General features: G+C 32.0%; 1 protein-coding gene across 3 annotated transcripts in view; it reads right to left on the bottom strand.

Annotated features, from left to right (window-relative positions):
- Positions 1-319: 319 nt before the first annotated feature.
- Positions 320-22,503, bottom strand: part of Hnf4 (Hepatocyte nuclear factor 4) — a 50,697-nt gene continuing 28,513 nt past the window's right edge. For 2 of the 3 annotated variants that reach the window (XM_076304046.1, XM_076304048.1), the window contains exons 2-7: positions 14,554-14,755; positions 13,212-13,306; positions 12,583-12,719; positions 10,409-10,679; positions 6,827-6,979; positions 320-5,572 (exon numbers count right to left, since the gene is read on the bottom strand). In XM_076304046.1, coding sequence (XP_076160161.1) covers positions 5,064-5,572; positions 6,827-6,979; positions 10,409-10,679; positions 12,583-12,719; positions 13,212-13,306; positions 14,554-14,755 — 1,367 coding nt within the window. In that variant the 3' untranslated portion in view covers positions 320-5,063. The remainder of the gene's footprint in view (positions 5,573-6,826; positions 6,980-10,408; positions 10,680-12,582; positions 12,720-13,211; positions 13,307-14,553; positions 14,756-22,503) is intronic. The other variant, XM_076304047.1, reaches the window with a different exon arrangement.

Here is a 22,503-nt window from a genome sequence, read left to right as displayed (position 1 = left end):
GAGCGAAGAGAGATGTACGCACGGGTCCGTGCTGGGATCCCTGCTCTGGAACCTCGATTACGATATTGTTCTGCGGCCAGAGGGCCTCCCTGACAGCGTCAGACTGACGTGCTTTGCAAACCACATGGCCATTCGGCCCGCGAAGGACGGTGCACCGCACGCAGTTGAATGGATCAAGGGGATCAGGTTGCAGATGGTGCTCGACTATGATTTTCTGTAAGAATTTATCGAAAAATTAATTGTGTGTGAAATTTGTTACTGTCAAACAATTGAACGTAACATCATTTTTTCGTAATAGTCTTTAATTTTATAATTATATTATTGAAATAGTTTATTTTTTATAATAAAAAACGAAACTTGTGTATTATATTGAACAAAAACATAATACAGTCAAAAATAAATACAAAAGAAAAAAATTTATGCAGGAACTCGATACACATTGTTTAACCAATTTCCTTGTTTATTAATGACAATGTTTATCACCTCCACAAATTTACAATTTGTTTACGTGAGCGCAAGTGTTACATAGAAAACTATATTTATATATTATACTTCGAATTACTAGTAATGTTACGCTTTAAAATATTACTACATTAATTGTATTATTGCTTTCTATCCAGCCATAAATACAAAATCTAAGAGTAGTCGCGTTGAACATTTGGAATAAGCGATTTGTTTATATGAATTGTGTTTCTTATTGAGCAAACGTTTGAAACAATAATGAAGTGTTTGAAACCAATCAAGTTTAAAACAACATTTGAACCGTTACATTTGTTTTTTCAAATTTACCTGCAAAGATTTCAATGACTGCCATGAATACTAAAACACATTGCGTAAGTCTCGTTAAAACATTAACCCTGCTAAGTTCCCTGACGTTTGTTAGTTCAAGTGATTTTAAAAAAAAATAAATAAGTTTCGCGTTTCTTTTATTCATTCGTATGATTAATCTTTATTCTAGTTATAATGATTAGTTCTACACATTATTAGGATTGTTTAATTATTTTCAAAGCAGCGTATCATCGAAAAGATAAATATTTTGAAGTTGGTATATTTATTTCATAAACATTTAAAGGAATTTGAGCTGAAATAAATCCGTGATATATAAAGTGTAAAAGGGTTAATAGATCTGTAAAAGATGTAAAAAGATACACGAAATTCAAGTCAAAATTTTGTTTTATTTCTACGGATTTTACTCGACACGAGGATAAAAAGTTCGAAATAAATCATACGTCAGAAATGAATCACAATCTCACAAAAAAAAAAAATGAAAATTTTGATCAATAAGCACTTCCCCCACTCTGTGTCTTATTACTATTTACTTAAATATGATACCGCGTGCGCCACGCAACACACATGTCTTGTCGAGTAGAATACGTAAAAATACAATTAGAATACATAAAAATATAATTGTTTAAACGCTATATAAATTGGTAAACAATAATTCTACGCAATGTAACGTATTCTATCTGGTAGCAAGGACGGGAAACGAGTCGCATTCCAAATGTGCATGGCATCGACGTAAAGCACCGCGTACTCCTTTGCTAAGAAAAAATTGCATTGCAATGGCGTGTGCTCCTTTCTTCATTGAGAGAGGTGCTAAAACTACTTGCTAATTATTTTTTGATTTCTTATATGGAATGTCGTCTATTGTGGTCAAGTTACAGGATTGTTTCAGAAAGTGATACGAAATTTCTCGGCAAGTTCGCGAATACTTTTAGATAACCTGTACGACAATTTTCGTTACAATTTTGTTACTTTTTTTTATTACAATTCGTACAAATATTACACTTATTTGATTACGAACACGTTCCTAACCAGTCCAGTGTGTTGCCGATTAGTCTTTCAAAAAAAGGGGACTAAAAGTCGAAACGCGTTTATTTCATTAATTAAAATTTTCATCTCAGATTACAAATTTCCACAAGTTGTTTAACCTCTTCTGAGACGTATTATTTTGTTTAATACAAATAAAAATCCTAATCGATATTGACCTATGATACGTATCGATCCGGTGATAATGCAACTTTACCATATCATTGGGAATTTAATTATGAATATTTATGCACAATTTTAGTCGTAAATTTCATGTTACAATACTTAAAATAAATTAAGAACTAAACGTACATATATGTGCCTGCATTCTTGAAGAGGTTAAGAGATATCTTCATTTTGATTGTAACTGATTTTTCGTTTTCAAGGTAAATAGAATCAAGAGCTAAAATTAAGGTTGCGTTTAATAATAGTGTTCTTTATGCATTCTGAGTTTCACGCACTTATATTTATCTTTGTTTAAGTAATAATATTACCTCGATAACTGATCGTAAATTGGCTCTGTTCCTGTTTATTTATGCAGGGAAGGTAGCTAATTTCTTTTCATTAATGGTGAAAAAATTGTGAGTTCAATTATCGAGGAAAAAATATCGATCAGTCAGCGAGGTAGTACTAATATGTACTCTCTGTGTACATACTGCGTGATGATTTTATTATTGCATCAGATTGAAATTTTGAAGTCCTTAAGTCAAGAGCTAAAACGAAGCAAAAAAGTGATATCATTTTAAAATGAATATTTAGGAGAAATGTTATAATACATTTTTTACATTATATATAAAAATATATAAATGTTTTGGCGATGTAAGGATTTCAAACTTTTGATTTTTAATTATATTTCAAATTTGAATAACAACTAATTAATGAAAAGCACGCTTTCACTTCTCTGTACACTCGATGTTAGATGAATATTGGTCGAAATGATCGAAAAGTTTCTCATCATTATCAGTGTTGCATATCGTTTGATATTATTCGAAAAATATAATCTGTTAGATATAAAAATAGTCCATTATTATTAAAATCGTTAATCACTGTGTCTGTATAATACAATATATATTTCGTATAACATAGGTAACAAGATGTGTATCGCGATAACAAAAATATTCTCTGCAGAAATATATTATAAATAATATAATTAATTAACCCTTTGTATAAATAACAGGAAACTTACTTCTTACGTATGTAACAATTAATGCTAAGTGTGTTATTGTTGTGTTCAGAGGTCGGTCGTTTATGATTCAATTAAATGAATAGATATTCTTGACGAGGTTAAAAAATTAAAATAGAAAAATTGCTATCTGTTAAATATAAACTTATTACAATATAAAATAGATATGACATAAAATGATAAATTTCTTTTAAAAAATTAAGAATAATGAACAATTTTTTAAATCGAGGAAATTTAAGACACTTGAACAATTACTAGACTTTTTTTTTATATGTTATCTTTTAAAAGTCGAAAACTATACTACGATTTCGATTACACTAATCGCTAATTCCTCTAATAATTTTACTTATATAAACGTTGTCCAAAAAAATAGATAATTAATGACTTTATTTAATTAGACTGACTTTGCAGTGACAAGATGATTTCGTGTCACTTGATAGACCGATTTTAATTCGATCTTACGATTAAGGTAATTAAGGATTAATTGAGCAATATTGAGCACGACAGTTACTCAGAAACCGGAAATTGTACAATGTTTCTGACGGTTACCAACTATATTTCTATAATGGAAACAAAATTAAATACATGGCTTCTCAAGACCATCAAGAAGCTACCCTCATTATTTTATATCTCGTCACTAGGTGCAAAACATGTACGCATACGCTCCCTCTATTTCACAAGCAAAGCCGCAAGCTTCTATGACGCACAATTTGGAGTTTCGTTTGATGTAAATAATTACGAGGGAAATGGTCTTGAGAGGTCAATTAATTTTGTTCCGTCTAGAGCAAATTCTGTTACGAGATACAAAAACATTTCGAAAGTGTACTTTTAACAAACATGTAAACCACCCAGAATATGATTTAGAGGTATATGAAAACCTGAATTTTCAAACTGTTGCTTGTGTTGTAAGGTTTAAAAGAAATCACAACTTGTAAAAATTCTCGGTTCACTTGCATCGAAACGTGGCCGTCATTTGCATTTAGAAATTGTTCAGAAAGACCACAACAAATCACTAAGGTTTTCGTCATCAAGTTGAAGAAAAATCTGAGAAGCGATTCTTACTCAGCGAGTTACCTGAAAATATTTATAGACAGTTTACAAAATTAATTATCATTCTTTCAATAGCTTTCAAAAATTTTTCAATTTGCTGGCATCACGAAAATTTGAAACAGTACTTTAATATTTTGCTTAATTCCACTATTTTTTAAAAATTCTGATATTATTCAGTGAAACAATAACATATAAATAATTTCATTTTTAAGTATTGTTAAGAATTCTGTACATTCTATAAAGATAATATGCAATTCTCCAATATTTTTTTTAATCTTTGTGAATTGCATTTCTCTATCATTTTTTCTTGTTCTTCGTGTTGTTCTAGCATTGCATCAAGTATTATTAAAATAGTTGGTAAGATTCTTTAATCCATATTGTAAAACTTCGAAACGATAGTTTTACTTTCTATGATATTCCAAAATTGTTAACAATTCGAAGACTTTCTATTTTCTAAAATGTTCAAATGAGTTTTCACTCGAATATTTAGAAACCAATGAAATATTTAAAGGATCTAAACTTAAAAGATTAGAAAGATCCTGCCCTACAATTGTGACATGTAAAGTATTGCCACAAGATTGTATCATTTCTTCGTTAATGAAATAATTTGACAAAAAGCTCTGTGGAATTCCTTAACAATTGTCCAAAATCACAAATTGCAGATGAATTCAGATTATCCATGTCACAGGATAAGTAACATTGTTGAGATAATCCTACGGTACTTTACTTTGAAATATTTAAATATCCTTTATTTCGAAGTCTGAAGATTCAAAAAAGAGGAACACTAAACCCGTTTAAGAGGCTTCTATTTTTCCGAAAAAACACCACAGACTGTTCAACTTGCTAGTAGTTTCTTCATTTCTCTTGCGTTTCCCATTTTCTTGGTACGCTTCAACATTTTCGAGTCTGTGTTGTAAGTACTCTAAAGTGGCAAAATTATCAAGGCAGGTAGCAACAGACGGGAACAATTTATTCTCACTCTGCAGAATCTTCCAGTTGCCTTCAAGCTTTTCAGAATTCTTTAAAAGGTGGTTTCACTCTCGAGGCTGGGTTCCTGCTTGAACATCCTGAATCCAGCTACACTAGTCACATCCTCTTGATTTTGAATCGGTGTAAGATCCCTCAGAATCATAACAGGACTTCCGCCCGCCAGCATGTGATCTTGAGGACTCAATGGAGGCACGTTCGCTGGTGTCAAAGGACTGCTAGGACTTTCGTTGCTGCTTACATAACTGCCGGAAGCGTTTGAGATCGGAATTGGTGTTACAGTACCGTTCATCTCAGCCGTAGCTCCACCCAACAGCATCTCTTGCAACAAGTTGTCAATATGCGCCACACCGAACAGTCGTACAAACTGAATCTGTTCGATCATCTGCCAGGAGATAGACTGTAGAGCTGGTAAGGTCAAGAGAATTTCGCCAAATCGACCACGGCTATCGTACTGTCGATCGCTTATGTAGTCCTCCAGATTGATCTGGATCTGATAACGAAGTTGTTTGATTCTCTGCGGCTCGCTCAGACCCTTCGCATCTATTGACAGAAAGGATACAAACAATTCAATTTAGACGTGATACTAAATGATTAATAGTTGAACAAATTAAATAATGGGATGACACTTCAACCTAATAGGAACGTTATTATACGAACGCAGGAGATATACACATGATTTGTAATGCAAAGAGTATACTTTAACTTACAATATCACGATCCTCAATTCAACAACCCTAAACGATGAACGTATTTATCAACGATCAGTTATACTGTCAGTTATAAAGTCAGGAAATGTGACACGGACCAGGTTCAGATTTAGTAAATCTGTTTCTATTACGCAAGAGAGGTAATTTGCAATATTATCTTTTTCGTTTTCAGGTATCTCTCAATTTTCAGGTTCAAGTCTTACTTACAAGAGAGAACCTTCATTGAGATTCTAGCTATAATCTAATATTAGAGCTACGTTGAATCATCGGGCAAACTGTTGTCCCCGGTGCTCAGACAACTACCTCATATTCTAGTTCTAATTAAGCTAGATTTTAGACTAACATAGATTTGAACAACCTCAAAAATTTGCACAAAACTTCGCGCTGCTAGCTTGCGATAGCAAGTCTACGATCGTCTGCAATTCGTTTCGGCATGATGGTGGTGACCGCGCTGATGATCAATTAAATCTTATTGAGACAATCGTTCTCGCGTGCCGGCAAATCTTTGCCGAATGACACGCAAATTCTTCGTTGCCTTCTGCTGTAGATTGCAAAACGAGATCGCTGAAGATGATCAATTCTCCGAATATGGACGACTGCGAATAGGAACCGAATTTAATTACTCGCCTGGCCGTTTAATTGCTCGTTCAATCATGTCTCTCCTATTTAAGCTAGGTAATTTAAATATTTGACGAATATAATTTGAATACTTAAGTATTCGAATATTTTGTGTACCAATCAAGTGTCTGAACAGCATTATGTAAACTATAAGTTAAATTTTCAAATCTTAAATATTACTTTAAAATTACAGAAAAACTGATGTTTTCACATTTTGGCTGTAAATAAAAAATAACGAAACAAAAATAAGTAGTCCCAATATTGTTGTAAATGTATAATTACTTTTTTTTTTAAATAATAATATTCGAACAATTCTAGTCCTAATTTGATGGTTTAAAGGAAAACAGTGGACGAACATATTATTAAGTTTGAAGGAAACATTGAAATTAATCTTGCAAGTCATTTTTAATTTTTCTCAATAATTTTTCCCAATATTTAATTCAATTATAGTATTGTAAGAGATACTTACTGGGATCAAAAAATACGATTGCTTTAAGGCAAGCAAATTCGGTATCGTCGATTTGCACCTCGTTCAGTGGCTTCACCAACTCATCCATCACCCTGACGCCAACCTTGCTAATGTCCAGATCCTCGTTGCGACCTTCTGCGGACAGAGATATAACTGATAACGACGGTTAAACCGTCCCTATCGGATCCTACTACCCATCGACTGAATCCGGATAAAATACGAGGTATTAAAAGCTGGAAAACCAATAACCAGTTGAATCAACCCATCTGCACTCATGCTACTGCAATTGCAACGTGAAGACCGGACTCAGTCTACTATCTACTCCCCAATGCATATTCGTGCCACTAATTTAGCGAGACTATCGATTTCTTAATATGTACACATACTCAAACGAACGTTTCCTTCATTGATATTAAGTACACTCGGTAAATCATGGCAAACCAATTTTAATTACTATTAAGTATTTATATGAAATGATTAAATACTTTTTAATCATTCGCTCTGATTCTTTTTATTATAGTAGTAATTTATATAAGCAGTTATTTTATAAAAAATAATTCTTGCTTCTAAATTTTGTTGAAGCTAAGTGAAATTAAATGTGTCTATCGGTAAAAAAAAGAATTACACAAGTAAAACAAATTTTACTCGTAGTGTGAAATTGTATAATATATACCGACATACTGAATTTAATACAAGATTGAACAACTTTTTGAATTTTGTATCAGATGTTACAAACTTAATTACAACAAAGTATTTTAGTAAATTAACCATTTAGTAAAATTTCGTATATTAGGATAGTAATATTGTTGTTACTTTTTAAACTGCCAACGTCGATTCATGTATCAAACATTCTAAGTCTATTTTATTGTCCGTATTATCACTTTTATGATAATATTTGATTTCTTAAGAGACGTTCTAGAAAAAAGTTTACAAAAAAAATTTTAAAGAGGATCAAAATGGAGAAAACTCTGCTACCACGTGCAATTCTTTTTTTTTATCATTGTTACCGAGGAATATTAATTTCTCATTTATCGATTGTCTCGCTTTACGCATTTTAACTGTATTTCAATGGAAATGTTATAAACACAATTGTCGTCCACAAAAATTCAACGTAAAGAGAAAAAATATTGTCGTAGTGCTTTTATATTGTCTACGCTTAAATACAAATTAAACGTTTGTGCTTTGTAGAAGTGAGAAGTTGTACAAAATGAAACAGTCAAACTTTTGTGGAAATAATTTAAGAATGTTAGTCAACTTTAAAAAAATACTTTTTGCATGCATGCTGTTATTCACTCACCTATATTTTCCTAATAATTATGTCACACCTGTGTACGTAAATTTTCAAATTTGAGGCAAATTAAAAATCAGAGATACTTTCCTTTAAAAATGAACTATAATACTTACTTACATGATTATTTGTTTTAAATTTGCCTTTCAACTAATTATAAATTTTCACCGATTGAATAACGAATGCAAATTTCGCGAATTAAGATATTTTAAATGCTACTCTTTAAATTACATTAAAGTTTACATATTGTATGGTAATTCTATGTAATTTTTAAAAACTTTTTACATAAACTCGATTATTGTGTGCCTATATTCATTTTATGATGCTTAATCTCCTAGAATCTTATCTATCAATGTCATCGAAAGATGAAACAATACTATAGTAATCTTTATTACGCGTAATAATATTTTCAGCCGTTTCATGTTCTATCAGTCGCCTCCAAGAAAAATATTTTGATGTGATAATCACTGTTGATAACTTCCGACCAGTGAAAAAGCTTTTTTAGTACTGAATACGATATACTCATTTTGTTGCGGCGAATAAAGCACATTACACTGCAATGCTCGATATTGCTAGCAATAAGTGACAACCGCAGTCGAAGCAAAATCAATCAACCGCTCAAGGTCACTGAGAAGCTACCCCCACCACTCCGTCTATCATCTCTGCACAAATTGTCAAATACGTGCTGTCTGCTTTCCAAATTAATTTTACAGAAAATTTTCAAGCCATGTTAAAGTATTAAAATATTTTGCTGCAACTTTTCTCAACCTTGTTCCTTTGAATTCTATTCTCGCAACCTCTCACTATTAAGTTCTGATACCCCGAACTCTTAAAGTATTGTTTTTTGTACGATGAAATATATATACATAAAGATCCATTCATTCTTCTCTTTCTAGGCAAACTTCTAGTTTTTACACGGTTAAAATGTTAGACGGTGTGTAACAACACACTATATTTTTAAAATGGATTCCTGTACATGTAACCTAAACGTTGGTGGCTATAAAATAAGAACGATACTACATCAAACGTTCTGCGACACTTGAAGATTAATCTAGATTATCGATCGAAGAATAAAGTTGTTATTTATTAAATATGTATTATTTGAGATAAAAAATAAATTCCAATCCATGTGATTTGATCACGATGAGTGCTAACTAAATAAAAATATTCGACAGCTAGACGATATTTTAACTTTATAACAGGTTACCAATCCAATGAAGAAAGTTTTATGAAATAAGTTTTATGAAAATGTATAAGTTTAATATATACATAATCAAATTTTGCACGTTTCATTTAAACGATATCCGTTCATGGAATTTATAATTTATTATATCATTTAAACAACGCCTTTTGCAGTTTCAGCTGCATAGCAGCTAGAAGTTTGTTAAGAGGGAGAAGAAGATGCGTTGGACGTGGCAAATTCCTCTTAAACGACAAGAATTAATGGACACGCGTGTATAACTTGACCAAGCGAGAGTGAGGTCTGTAGATAGACGCGCTTTTAATGAGGTAGACAAGGACAAAAACTTTTGTTAAACTCGGAGGTGGGCAATTGATGTCTTCGCGAGCCAGAACGTTCATGGGTAATCGGCAGGCCACAGCTATGGGCCAATTAACATTACAGTAATCCACACCGAGTAAGTAGCAATTACAGTAGTGGAATGTACCAGCACCTAAGACACAAAATAGGAAGTGGAGAGAGATTAGAATAGTTTACGCATGCGCATTTGGAACCTCACTTTCGCTTGACCAAATAATACACTGGATTGTTAAAGAATTCACACTATTACAGATACACGAAAACCATTAGTGAAGAACCAAATAGTCTCCTGCGCATTCACCTTGCGCATACACAACGTTTGGGTGAGGATTGCTGCCAGTTTTCATACATCTATGGTGAAATGGATAAGTTTTGTGCCGCCCAATGTACACAATCCTAAGTGTTTGCTTATTCTAATCAAGGTTATTGGGGAGTTATCTCACCATGACCTTCTACTATACCGCTGAAATTCATTGAACGGTTATTTCTATCATACTGTTTAGCTACCCAGCTCAAGGTTGCCGAGATATTACCGAGTTCGGTTCAAGTAAGTACGGTCTGACCATAAAATTTCAGTGAATGCTTTCAATCGGTAATAAGGTTAGTTTTGTCTCTGACAATGTTGGATTTGGTTTTAAAAATTTTGTTCGCTAATAAGTTCGCTCAATCACAATTTTTTTACTACTTTTCTTCATTAGAACATACAGACATTCAACCGATACCCAAAAAAGAAGAAATTACAAAAAGAACGTACCAGGACAGTTTTTCGTGATAATGCAGTTGTTACCCAACAGGAGAACATCCTTTAGTTGCATGCTGCGCCTGGCAACTCCCAGAAGAAGATGTTCACCAGCGTGTGCCCTTAACAAAGCGACTTGATCGTCAAGGGTGAGTTCGCTAAATGCGGGTATGTACTTGGCCCATTCGACCAGGATCAGTAATTGCTGCTTCATACTATCGCAGACATCGTTTATGTTGGCAATCTGCTTTGTGCTGAGATCGATATCGCCACCCGGACTACCTAGCTGTTTAAAAATAATCTTGAATTATTCTCCGTGCAATGTTCATATGCATACAATTTTGAGAAAAAAGGTATATAACAGCTTAGGGAGATGTTCTTTTCAGTTGGCAGGAGAACCATTTTGGTGTACATTAATCTGAATTTAATTGTTTATTCGTTTTCTTAATGAAGTGTGAATGTTTATTTAACTATTCGGGGACTGTTACAACAAGTACTTTATCCGTAACGAGTTTATAATTCAGTAATTTCTCTGATGTCAGCTCTACTATGTGTGACTGAAATGTCAACGAAATTACATTTTTTAATTATACATTTTTTGAGCTTTTAATAAAATGTTACCTTAGATTCATACAAATGTAAAAAACAATTGTAATTGGAACTGTTACGTCTCGGCAGGCAAGTTTTTCAATTTTTCCTAATTTATGAATATTTAAAATTTCTGTATCTAATATGTCCAATCTATGTGCATTGTTAATTTTTATTTACAACTATTAGCATAGATTTCTTCGATGTACGAAAAGCTTTAAATTTATCAACGTGGTAGTATTTTCTAATATTAGGTAAGAAATATTCGAAATAAATTTCAAACATTATCGCTCGAACGATTCATACTTTAAATTACTGGTGTCTTTGGAAATTCATATTAATGCTACATATAAGTATCAATCAATTCTAGTATTGGTGTTGTATTTAAATTATACAACAACCTATAATCACCAACAGTAGAATCAATTGGCAACCCAAGGTCACTGAAGGAATTATTCAATGTATATATCATTTGGTTTTCGCATCTGTAGAAATATGTAGACATACGTTTTCTGTCTCTCGGATAAAGTTGCAGACTAGCATAATATAAAAGTAAAACACGTGTCTGGTGTAATTAGTAATGAAGGAAATGACCTTGAGAGCAATTGCTTTAGCTTTGACTGTAATAATTTATTTACATTCACAAACAATAGAGTTATTCACTAACAAAAGCATTTTTTTTCTTTTGATTTTAATATTTTGTAATAAATAAAACTTTCTTTTTATGCTATATATTTAATGAAACTAGTACAATTATTATACCAATTATTGTTGTAATTTCTGCTATTTATTTACACATATTATATTGTATTAATTCACTAAATATAAGTTTGTAAATGAAAATGTTTAAATCGAACAGACAAATATATAATTTTTCAAAAATTAGTGGTAAAAATATTAAAAGTATTAAATTATTTATAAATATCGCTAAATATTTTAAAAATTTCTAGGATTAAAATTATATTTCAAAATATTAACAATAGTAATGGTGATACGTATTGTTCGACACAAAAAAGAATTTTAATGTTTTTCAGTTTAAGACTGAAAATTACAATTCTTTGCATAGAAAATGACCGGATGTCTGTCCGCTTGACATTTACATACACTGAGGAACTTAATATTCCCACGGGCTTCATTAATTCTCTTCCTTCTCCTAATTATTAAGATCGGAACATTAAATTCGTTTCATTAAACGAATAAACAAAGACGACTACATTAACAAAGAATAAACGAACTGATAAACCTTGAATCTGCATGTGTACGTCGATTGAATTAAACGAGTTCAATTCTATTCAGAAGAACATTTATTCTCTACAGTTCAGAAACTTCTGAATACCAACACTTGCAATGCGATAGTTACCTTCTTGCTTCGTGTATACAAATCACATTCACAGTTTAACAAATCTTTAATCTTTAACATTGACTATTCGTAAATAATACATAGTGGCAGAAACGCTTCAATGCCTATCTATTTATTTTTCCTTACAGTTACAATAAAATGGAACTACTATTGTGATGTATGAAAATTTGCATCAGATTTAATTCAGATTTTTCCTTATAAAATTACTCGATATAATTTATAATAATTGACATAAACTGACCTCGAGAGCGGCGCCAACTTGTCTGCTGAGCATTTCAGCTTGAAGAAGGGAAACTACAGAAAGTCCACTCCCATTGCTACTTTGTTCCTCGTAGCTTGGCCTTCTACAGCTTATTCGGTCCCTCTCGTTTTGTACGGCTACATATAAATAAAATCAAAAGAAAAGAAAATTACAATTCGTATGTCATCTTCACATACTACACTGACGACGACCTTCTTTGTAAGGAGTTGATTCACTCTTACAAGTTCATTTACTGGTGATGTGTTTGCTTTGAATCACTAATTAATTACTTGTGAACAGACTATTCTTGAGCTTTTCCTGTTTCTACTTTCATGTGTGTGTCAACTTTAGGTTGAAAGAGAAAGTTGGGTGCATGTTTATTAACTGAAATGTTGACAATGAGTGTTTTTCGGCGACTACCGTATAAAATATAATAGTTACTGGAGAAAGTTTTCATCATTTTTCATGTAGAATAAGATGACATAAAAGAAAAATGTTTGTTCCAGTTCTTGAAGGTTCTCTTAAAATCTTAGTATCGTTTTCAAAGTATATAATACATACAATTTTCTTTCGGTAACACAAATGAAAAAATAAAGAAAAAGTGAGTCTACATTTACGAAAAAGCTCACCTTCTTTTTTCATGCCAGCCTTGAAACATTTTCGTAATCTGCAATACCTGCACTGATTCCTTTTATCTTTGTCTACTACACAGTTCCTACTAAATCTGTAAAAACAATTAAAATAAAATAAATTAATAAATTAATATCTGTAATTGTAAACGGTTAAAGAAGTTCATAGATGCTCTTCATAAGACGAATTAACCAAGATATAGTCAGCACGAGAAATGCAAATAGTAAGCTTGCCAAATGTCTATACATTATCAGACAAATATACATATGAAGATAATAATAAATTTTTGTTTAAATTTTTCTGGTGAAATCTGTCTAAATTTGAAATTTAAAGTCAAAATTTATTTCTGCCCATTCTACCTAACAATTGGGTATGAAGTTCAAAAGGAAGTGTGTCGCAAATGAACTGCTTTCTCATAGAAGTTGCTGAAGTTTTGATCAATTTAACCCGAAGCACAGGGTAGGTAATAGCTATTTCTCCGCTATAAAACGCTGTAAACAGGACACAATGGGCCCCTGGTACGGCCTGGTACGCGGGACCCTAGTGCGGAGCGTCGTGACGCCTCCCACTTAAGTCCCATCGTGTCCTGGACTTGCTGTAATTGGTCAGTCGTGCGTTGTCTCCCACCTCTAACTCGGAAGGGGTAGGGCGGAACAAAGTAACTGCGCTGATCCGCAACCCTTAGTTAAGTTTTTCAGTTTTTCTTGGTTAAAGTATGGTGGAGCATCATCACATTGGAAAATTATTTTTTCTCGTATAGCATACGACACATCGTCTAACATATCGGTTAGGATAGTGATCTCTGTGATAGCAAACAGTAGTAGATAAATTATCGTTACAGACATCCAAAGCCTGAATCATACCGGGGTATTCTCTGTTCGGGTATCTCATTCTCGCGATAGTTCAACGAAAGCTAACTCCTCGCGTAAATAAGACATGAGACAAAGTCACAAAGTATTGTTTACAAACACGATAGGCGTTATACGTCGTCTGGCAAACCATATCTTAGCTGTAATCGCATACACACGCAGTGAGTTTTCAAACTCAATCTTCTCGAAAATTAAGCCTCGGAGAACAAAATTGTATTGTACGTTTTTCTTATTTTTTTTACAAGGAAAGCACCTAGTGCTCCTATTCAATAGAAACAATAATTTGTAACTAAAAAGAATTGTATAGCTTGACAAGACGAGAATAAATATATGTATAAAATTTGAAATTGATATGTTGAGTAGTTTTCTAAAGAAAAGAATCTTGAATAGCATCCAGTTTTTGGGGTTTCAAAAATAGGCAGATTTCTCAAAGGACACTATGATTTTCATTTGAGAAAGAAAGTTTACAAACCTGCAAGTGTATAAATGATTTTTCCTGACTGATCGTCGAAAAAAGCCTTTGCATCCGTCGCAGGAGGCGGCGCCGTAATGCTTTCCGGTTGCCCGATCTCCACAGATCGCACAATGCTGAGACATCACACCACCCACGCCTGATCCCGGTAAGCCAAGGACCGAGCCTCCCGCTGCACCTGCACCCATGCTCAAATCGGCGTCTGTAATGGATGATATCAATTGATGAATAGAATAGAATTGACGAATCAATTGACGAATAGAATATTTAAAGTTTTTAAAGTCCAAAATCTTATACTTGACACAGTCTGGGACCATTGCTAACAGTGAGTGTCCATGTGTCATTAAACTCCTATTAAAGGTATAGCTGGACAAGTTAATAAGATTCCTGAGATAGTGGTTCGAGCACGATGGAATGAGCGATAGGGTCGAAATAGTTTAATAGTCAGACAATTATCGCTTAGGTCTATAGCCTAACTAGCGGATGTCATCTAGTAGCTTTTAATAAAAGATAATAAAACTATCCACGATATTCGCAGTTTACAATAAGTTAGTAATTCAAAGATTTAAATACATTAACAATCCAATGAATAAAGTACTGCAACAAAATACTGTAAAGTAAATCATGCATCATTCTGAAAATAGAATGCTAGTAATAGTACTTTTATCTTTAAATTCATAACTTATTTCATACTTTAAATGTCGTGGAGATATTAACAGAACATTGTGAGTGATTTGTGCAACTTTTCACGTATATATAGATTAGGTGTTTCGAAAAGTGTCTACCATGTGATCGGCTGTATGACGATTCTGCGCGCTATGTTACGCGGTGAAGTAACGCCATCTAGCGTTTCAATGATGCGACAAGTAGAAGGGGTAGCTTGAACATGCATTTCTCAAGTGGTACAACTCATTGTCACTGGGTGCAAATTAGTATCATTATGCACTTTTCTATTTATAGATTACACTTCAGACATCTTGGCTATTCAGAATTTTACCGATATCTCGAATTTCCAAGTTTGTAATAAAATATGTCTAAATCGACAAGCAAACATATTATTACTCCTAAAATGGAAGTATAATTCTGAGAAATTTTAACAGGATATTCAAAGGGTTAAAAGAAAAGACGTTGTACTCTGTATTACTTTATTATTAATACTTAAAAAGAAGTTATTTCGAGAAAATCATTTCTCTCATCAGATCTATACAATACGTAAAAGACCAATACAGTAAAGCTTAATTTCCGAGATATCTTACAGTATTGACTGATATTAGACAATTACAAGGTGTGTTTAATATATAATTATTTTCTATGGGTGCAAAACTTGTTAATCTTCATAAATCGGTTCTCAAACAATTTTATTTATGCGGTATTAACATAAGAAATTACGTAAGATACAATTAAAGCATCTCTCTTTGATATATGTTCATGTGTACTTCTTTATCTACACATGTGTGTATCACTTTATACGTTAATCTTCGTTGTTTGTCTACCCAATTGATCATACATTCCTTTACCTAGTTCCTCCTGCTTTCTTTTGTAGTCAGTAGCATCTCGCATGTTTAACGTTGGTTACTTACATAATAATCGTTTACTGTAATATAAAAGTAGTGTACGAATATGCATTATCATTTGAAAATAAAAAAAGTTCCAATTGAACAAAAATACGAATATTATAGATGATTGAAAATAATGTGCAATAAATTATATCGTAATTCACCCATTTACTTTGTCCTTTTTTTAACGATTATTGTCTCAATATTTTTGCTAATTCTGAGCTCTTAAAATAAATCAAATTTTACAACGATAAGTAATACTAGTTTTACCTGCGATTGTGAAGTAAATAATTAAAATTTGCTTAGTAAATGTGAAAAGTTACAAAATTTAGAAATTGTAATTTTTTGTTTCAATACATTTGACCAAAAATTTCTTAACATTGTGTATCGTATAATACAATATGTATTTTATTTGTAGTGTAACTCGATTGGAAAAAGTCTATAGGCCTATTTTTTCAGTATGGTTAGATATAAAGTAAAATCGATAATTCTTTCAAGTGTAAAAAATAAAAATTTTCCTTTGAAACAGAAAACTTTATAAAATTCACACAAAAATCAGAATTACCAATAAATACATTACGGTATAGTAAGATAATGGTTCAAATGCAGCTCAAATATGATCTAGAAATAATTTTAATACTAGTTTGATTTAAACTGCATACAAACCTTCGTGATTAAAAATAATGTTAGATGAAACGACTAAAGAGTTTATTAACTACGATATAACTTTTCGCATTAGACGCCTTTGTATCGTATAACAAAGGAATGAATTTCGTTGCCTTGTTCGACATCCCTACATGAAGACAGTTATTTGTTTATTTAAAAATACTAAATCATTGTTTGAATCAGTATGTACAAAGTTGTCTTTTTTGACAATATGGTAATAAATTATTGTTATCGTGAACATAGGAGATTTCGATTTCATTGAACATTATACTGAATTTAACGAGAATTTATCTCGGACGTAACCCGCGTTCAGATAAAACTGTCCTGAGTATACATACTTACATAGATCCGAACCAATACAGATTTGGTTCAACGATGATGGAAATAACAAGGTATTACTCGCGTAATACCTTGTTATTTCCATCATCGTTGAGTCAAATGTAAACGAAGTGCCACCCGAAATCTTGTTTCGAGAACGGAACGATTCCCTTATCGTTCCGAGACGTATAAATAACGATATTTCCTTGATAAAGAACGCTCAGACGGTCAATCTCTTTCCTAGCATGTTTCTTTACGAAACTTCTGTTCGTAATAAAGCCACCGATAAGTTTGCTACTTATCAATCACGCACGTTAGTGTGCGAGAATTTTTGTTGTCTTTTTGAAAAGGCTAAGCAAATAATTACAATCTTCGAGTGTTGTTAACGTTTTCCTCAATGTCTATACAAACTTTCACACAGGGTATTCCTTAACACTAGTGTAATGGACAGAATTATGCAATATTAACGCTAGATTTACCAACGAGTCAAAACGACTGGTTTTAACTGCTTTGACAAAGAAATTTACTTTAAATTCCATAGCATATTTTTAAAAGACGTTATGATTTTTTTCTATTCCATTAGATATAATCAATTTCACAAGTTCCTCTTTTTCCTCAATCGTTTAAATGAACTTGTGAAAACAGGTTTCAGCAAATCGTCATCTAGTGGTGTTATTTAGAAACTTTTGAATTTTCATAAAAATGTGTTTGAAACTTTTCTTAAAAAAAAGAACGCCACTTGTTTCGATTCTATGTCATGCAGTTAAATATCTGATTTTAGTTTTACTGTATGAAATGTCAGTTAGATCTCAATTAGTATACATATCTATTATCTGGTCCTCTATACAGGATGTCCCACGCAACTGGGCCAAACTGTATCTTCCAAACGGTTAGAGGCAGATAAAAATGTCATCAGACAAAATTAAATAATTTTAAATACTCCATCTCCTATGTTACTATCACGTACTTATGTGCACATGTATGGTTTCAACGTTTGTATTATTGCAATACTTTTTTCTGTGAGAATCTATACGTTTTGTTAATACTGACATACCCCGGAGTTACGTCATCTTAGGTTTCATACTTTATATCGTTACATACACATATAATTGACGTAAATTAAGTATTTCAAACCAAATGAAACTCTAGGTTCTGTTTGCAACGACGAGTTAGCCAACTAATCGTCGCATATAATGAACTGGAGAATCAAATAATGTATTGAACGAACTCTAAAGGAGAGGGTATATCTTCTACATCATAAGTTGAACCACCGAGTGTTAAACGATTTTTTGCTTGAAGCAGGATTAAACATAGTAGGGTTTTTGGTTAATATTGATGCTAGAGAATGAACACTTAATGCCTTTCTCGAACAAGTATCATTCAGAATGTTGAGGAGTCATAACGTTGAGGAGGAGGTATAACTGTACACTAATTGTTGTAGCCTGACAAGCTTCGTAAAAGAGTAAAAGAACTATTACTTCACAGAAGGTCATTTCATAACTACTCATTAAAAGTAGTTAATAATCATAGTATTTGTCAAAAGGCGTTATTTCATCATACAAGAACGCCCATCTACACATTACTGGCTAGACCTTTCAAATTTTGCAACAATTAAACTCTAAGATACCAGACCACTTTCTATAGAGTCTTTATCAAACTTTTTCAAACTATCGTCTGTTTGACTCATTGAAAGGCACTTTAAAGGTTTATTTGTACTATACATCTGTTGAAACATTCTTTGGCCACCTTTCATTTATCTTCTATTATGGGGATATGACGTATTTGCTGCCACGTGAAAACCCTAACCTTACTTTCTGATAATAGAAATCTTCCCACTCAGGGTCACTGGAACAATTTCTTCGTTAAAGATTTATAATATCTCTGACATCATGTTACCTCAATGTTGTACCTAACTGTTTATTATTTTAACACTGATGTATTGCTTACTGTTACATCGGTGTTAGTACGATTTTTTAATAACTATTATAAACATTCTTAAAACTAACATGTAAATAAGACGAATAAATATTTGAGTGTCTGTTCGAGTTTCAAGTGATCATCGATGCGGTGTTCCCACTTGAAACAACAAAGAAAGCTTTCCACTTCTTAAACCGAAGAAATTTATTTTTAATTCGTCGATGTCTATATTTAATCTTGAAATTTTTAAAGGCTTTTAATGATAACAAAGATGTAGGGAGAGATAACTTGAATTCTAATGCTTTTCCTTAAAATAAAATTGGAACACTAACGAAACAAAAAGTGCTTTGATCAAAATTATGTGAAAAGATAGATGTTTAAAAACGATAAGAAATTATTGGTTAGATCAACAATTCTCGTTTCTCTGGGATGTTGTAAAATAGTTGAATAAAATAAATAAAATTAATAAACGTGTCTTATTATACTAATTGTATGCACGGTTTATAAAAAAAAATATCAAATGAAATCTATCATTAAATTACATAAATTTACAGTTCCAAAATGTATTAGATGTCACCTATTGATTTTAATAATTGCTGCAAGCTTCTATTTGAATTTTATATTTTAGGAAACCAGTAAATCTGAAAAGTTACATTTATGTATATATATATAAGGCAATATTTCAATTCCACTTTAAATTTAGATAGATAAAAATTAATTTAAATTATATATACGGATATGATTCCATAATTCTAAACTAATTCTAATTTAATTGCGATGCCATTATTTGTCGAAGAAGTATCCACGTGTAAAAATCTTCGTTTACTTTTTGCTAGGTGAAAATATCAAGTTGGGTCATTGCAGGGTTAAGTATGCAAAGTACTTGAGGGCCTTGAGATAATATTTGAATATTCCTGATAAACTATTGCAAAAAGGCCTCGAGCTCGCTGTGGAATACTGATAACATTAAATCTGGAATTTTCGTGATTTATTATCCAAATACCAACTGCATGCTATCTAAACATCATTCTATATTATTTCATTACATGTAATTACTAATTTATTACTGCTATTTTTATATTAGCGAGTCGTAAAAGAGAGAAAATAGAATTACAATTTTACAGATTGCTATTATTATAATTCAATGTCTGAGCTATTGAATTAAATTGAATGTAAAGTATTCAAGCAAAAATTACATTTGATTAAAATTGTTGACGAGACAGTGTGTAACATGTTAGATCTAATCATCGTACTGTCATTCAGTTTACTTTATTTTCAAATAATTGTACTTAAAGTAGTACGAAACCTGTATAACTGCTAGAACGAAAGGAAAGAGTAGTAAAAATTGTAACAAAAATGATACGAATGTATTTGTTCACTCCTGTATGGATCACATGGATCAGAACTTATTTCCAAAATGTAGCGATAAATATGTAACGAACAATAATTTGTTCTTTGGATAATCTACAAGAAACATTAAATATCGTGAAGCTTTTGATAGAGCAGTTATTGCATAGCATTTCATACGATTCGCCACACATACATATGTAAGTTAGTCACGTCGAGGTTAGGGATGTTTTGAAAAATGTCAGCTGCTCTGTCATGCGATCGGTAGCATAATGATTCTGCGCAGCATTACATCATATCCCTAGTCATTAGGTATATAAAGTATCGTCTTTGATTGTGCCAATACATTTTCTATATTTTAAGACAAATTATCATCTGGTTATCACATTGAATAAAGTACACTCCAATCGATAAATGTTGAATGCACATGTTCTGCAGAATAAGAGCAAGTAAAAGAATTGTTATCTCATATATTAATATCAATTAAATATGCAATGAAGCCTATACAAAGATTTATAAAAAATAGTTGTTTAAGTTGATTAAAGTTACAATGTTATCCATAAAGACCTAAAATCCAAGCAAAACTAATTATCTGGAGTTAATTTTATAGGTTGAGTAACAGTGATTTTCTTGGAATAAATATCTGTGAAGCGAGATATTTATATTAATGGGAAAAATAGTTTGCTAATTGTTGTTGCAGATACTTTTTTTTCAAGAACAATTTAAAAGAAATAGAGCAGATAGTGCTGGAATGCTATACTAATTTTGTTGCAAAACTAAGTACATAAATAAAAACATGTATTTAGATACCTATAAGATAAAATACGATTGAAATGTACTACAAATTCACTGCAAATGTTAGTTTCTGCTGACGTAGCAAAGAAAAAAAAACAGTAGCAATTGATAAGCTATTGAAAAAACATTTTTATTAGTTAAATAAGTGGAAATTGGAATAAAGTTTTAAGAATAAAACATTTCGAATATCTTAGTGTTTGTCAGACATCATACATACGCTGTTTTTAGTCAAACTGGTCAATTCCATGAAATAAAAAGTAGCGAAAATTGATTTTACAAAGATTTTTTCAACATTGAATTTTAATCTCTTCAGAATTATTTTATTTGAAACAAAAGCAAACTTCAAAATGCTATTGACCCATAAAAGACCTATCAGCTTTGTGACGATGTTGGAATATTATTTTACTAGGTATTTGTATTATAAATGTATGTTCACAGTACGTGCAATACCCTAAAACTTAAAGTTAAAAGTATTTGACAGGTTTAAGTTCGGTTAATGCTAGAAAATGTTCAGAAAATGGAGTTGGTCAGCTTTTGAGAAACTCAAATATCTTTGTCGAATAGAATCGATCCAATGGATCTCGTAATGGTGAAACAAGGTAAGAAAAAAGCGAGATCACTGTAAAAGCGTTTCATAACGCGAACAAGATAGGAAAAAGGATGAATATTGAACATGGAGGAAAATAGTGTAGGAATAAAGCGTAATGAATTGCTCGTTATAAATTATTCCAAGGCCCGGTGTGGTTTTTGTGCCTGCAGTATCTGTCGTTGCATGCATGATATTATCTGGCTGCACATTGTCGGTCAGGAAAAGAATCATTTGACGTTTTTACTACGTGCGACCGACTGACCTCTTCCAGCTACGTTTATCTTGTAGATTTTGCATACTTTCTGGCTGCATTCGATAAAGGAATCCTTTGAATAGTAAATAGCGAATAGCATTTACTGAATAATAGCTAACCGTGAATAGTAAATCGTTCGAGAGAAATACTCTGTTCAATAAAGCGTTATTGTATTACGTTGTTGACGCGTTAAATCGATAATTATTGTTATTAATAAACTGCGATTATTATTGGTTTATTTACGTCTGTACGAGTAATAAAAAATTGGCCAGTCTTTAATCGGTCTTTGGCAAGAACAACATTTTAAACATCCTTCTGACGTATATATGTACATGCGTGAACGTTTACTTTTTTTTTAATAATTTTAAATACTGAAACATGGAGGCAACCACCAAAATTGTGAATAAATATTTATGATTGCATTCCCCAAATGATATAGTACGCAACATTGCTACAAGAAGGGGTTAAAATCTGAAGAAGTCAAAGTGGTACAAGAAAAATATACTCCT

Source organism: Ptiloglossa arizonensis, chromosome 2 (assembly GCF_051014685.1).
Source record: "Ptiloglossa arizonensis isolate GNS036 chromosome 2, iyPtiAriz1_principal, whole genome shotgun sequence".
In the NCBI taxonomy this organism is placed as follows: domain Eukaryota; kingdom Metazoa; phylum Arthropoda; class Insecta; order Hymenoptera; family Colletidae; genus Ptiloglossa; species Ptiloglossa arizonensis.
This window is presented reverse-complemented; position numbering and strand designations above follow the sequence as displayed.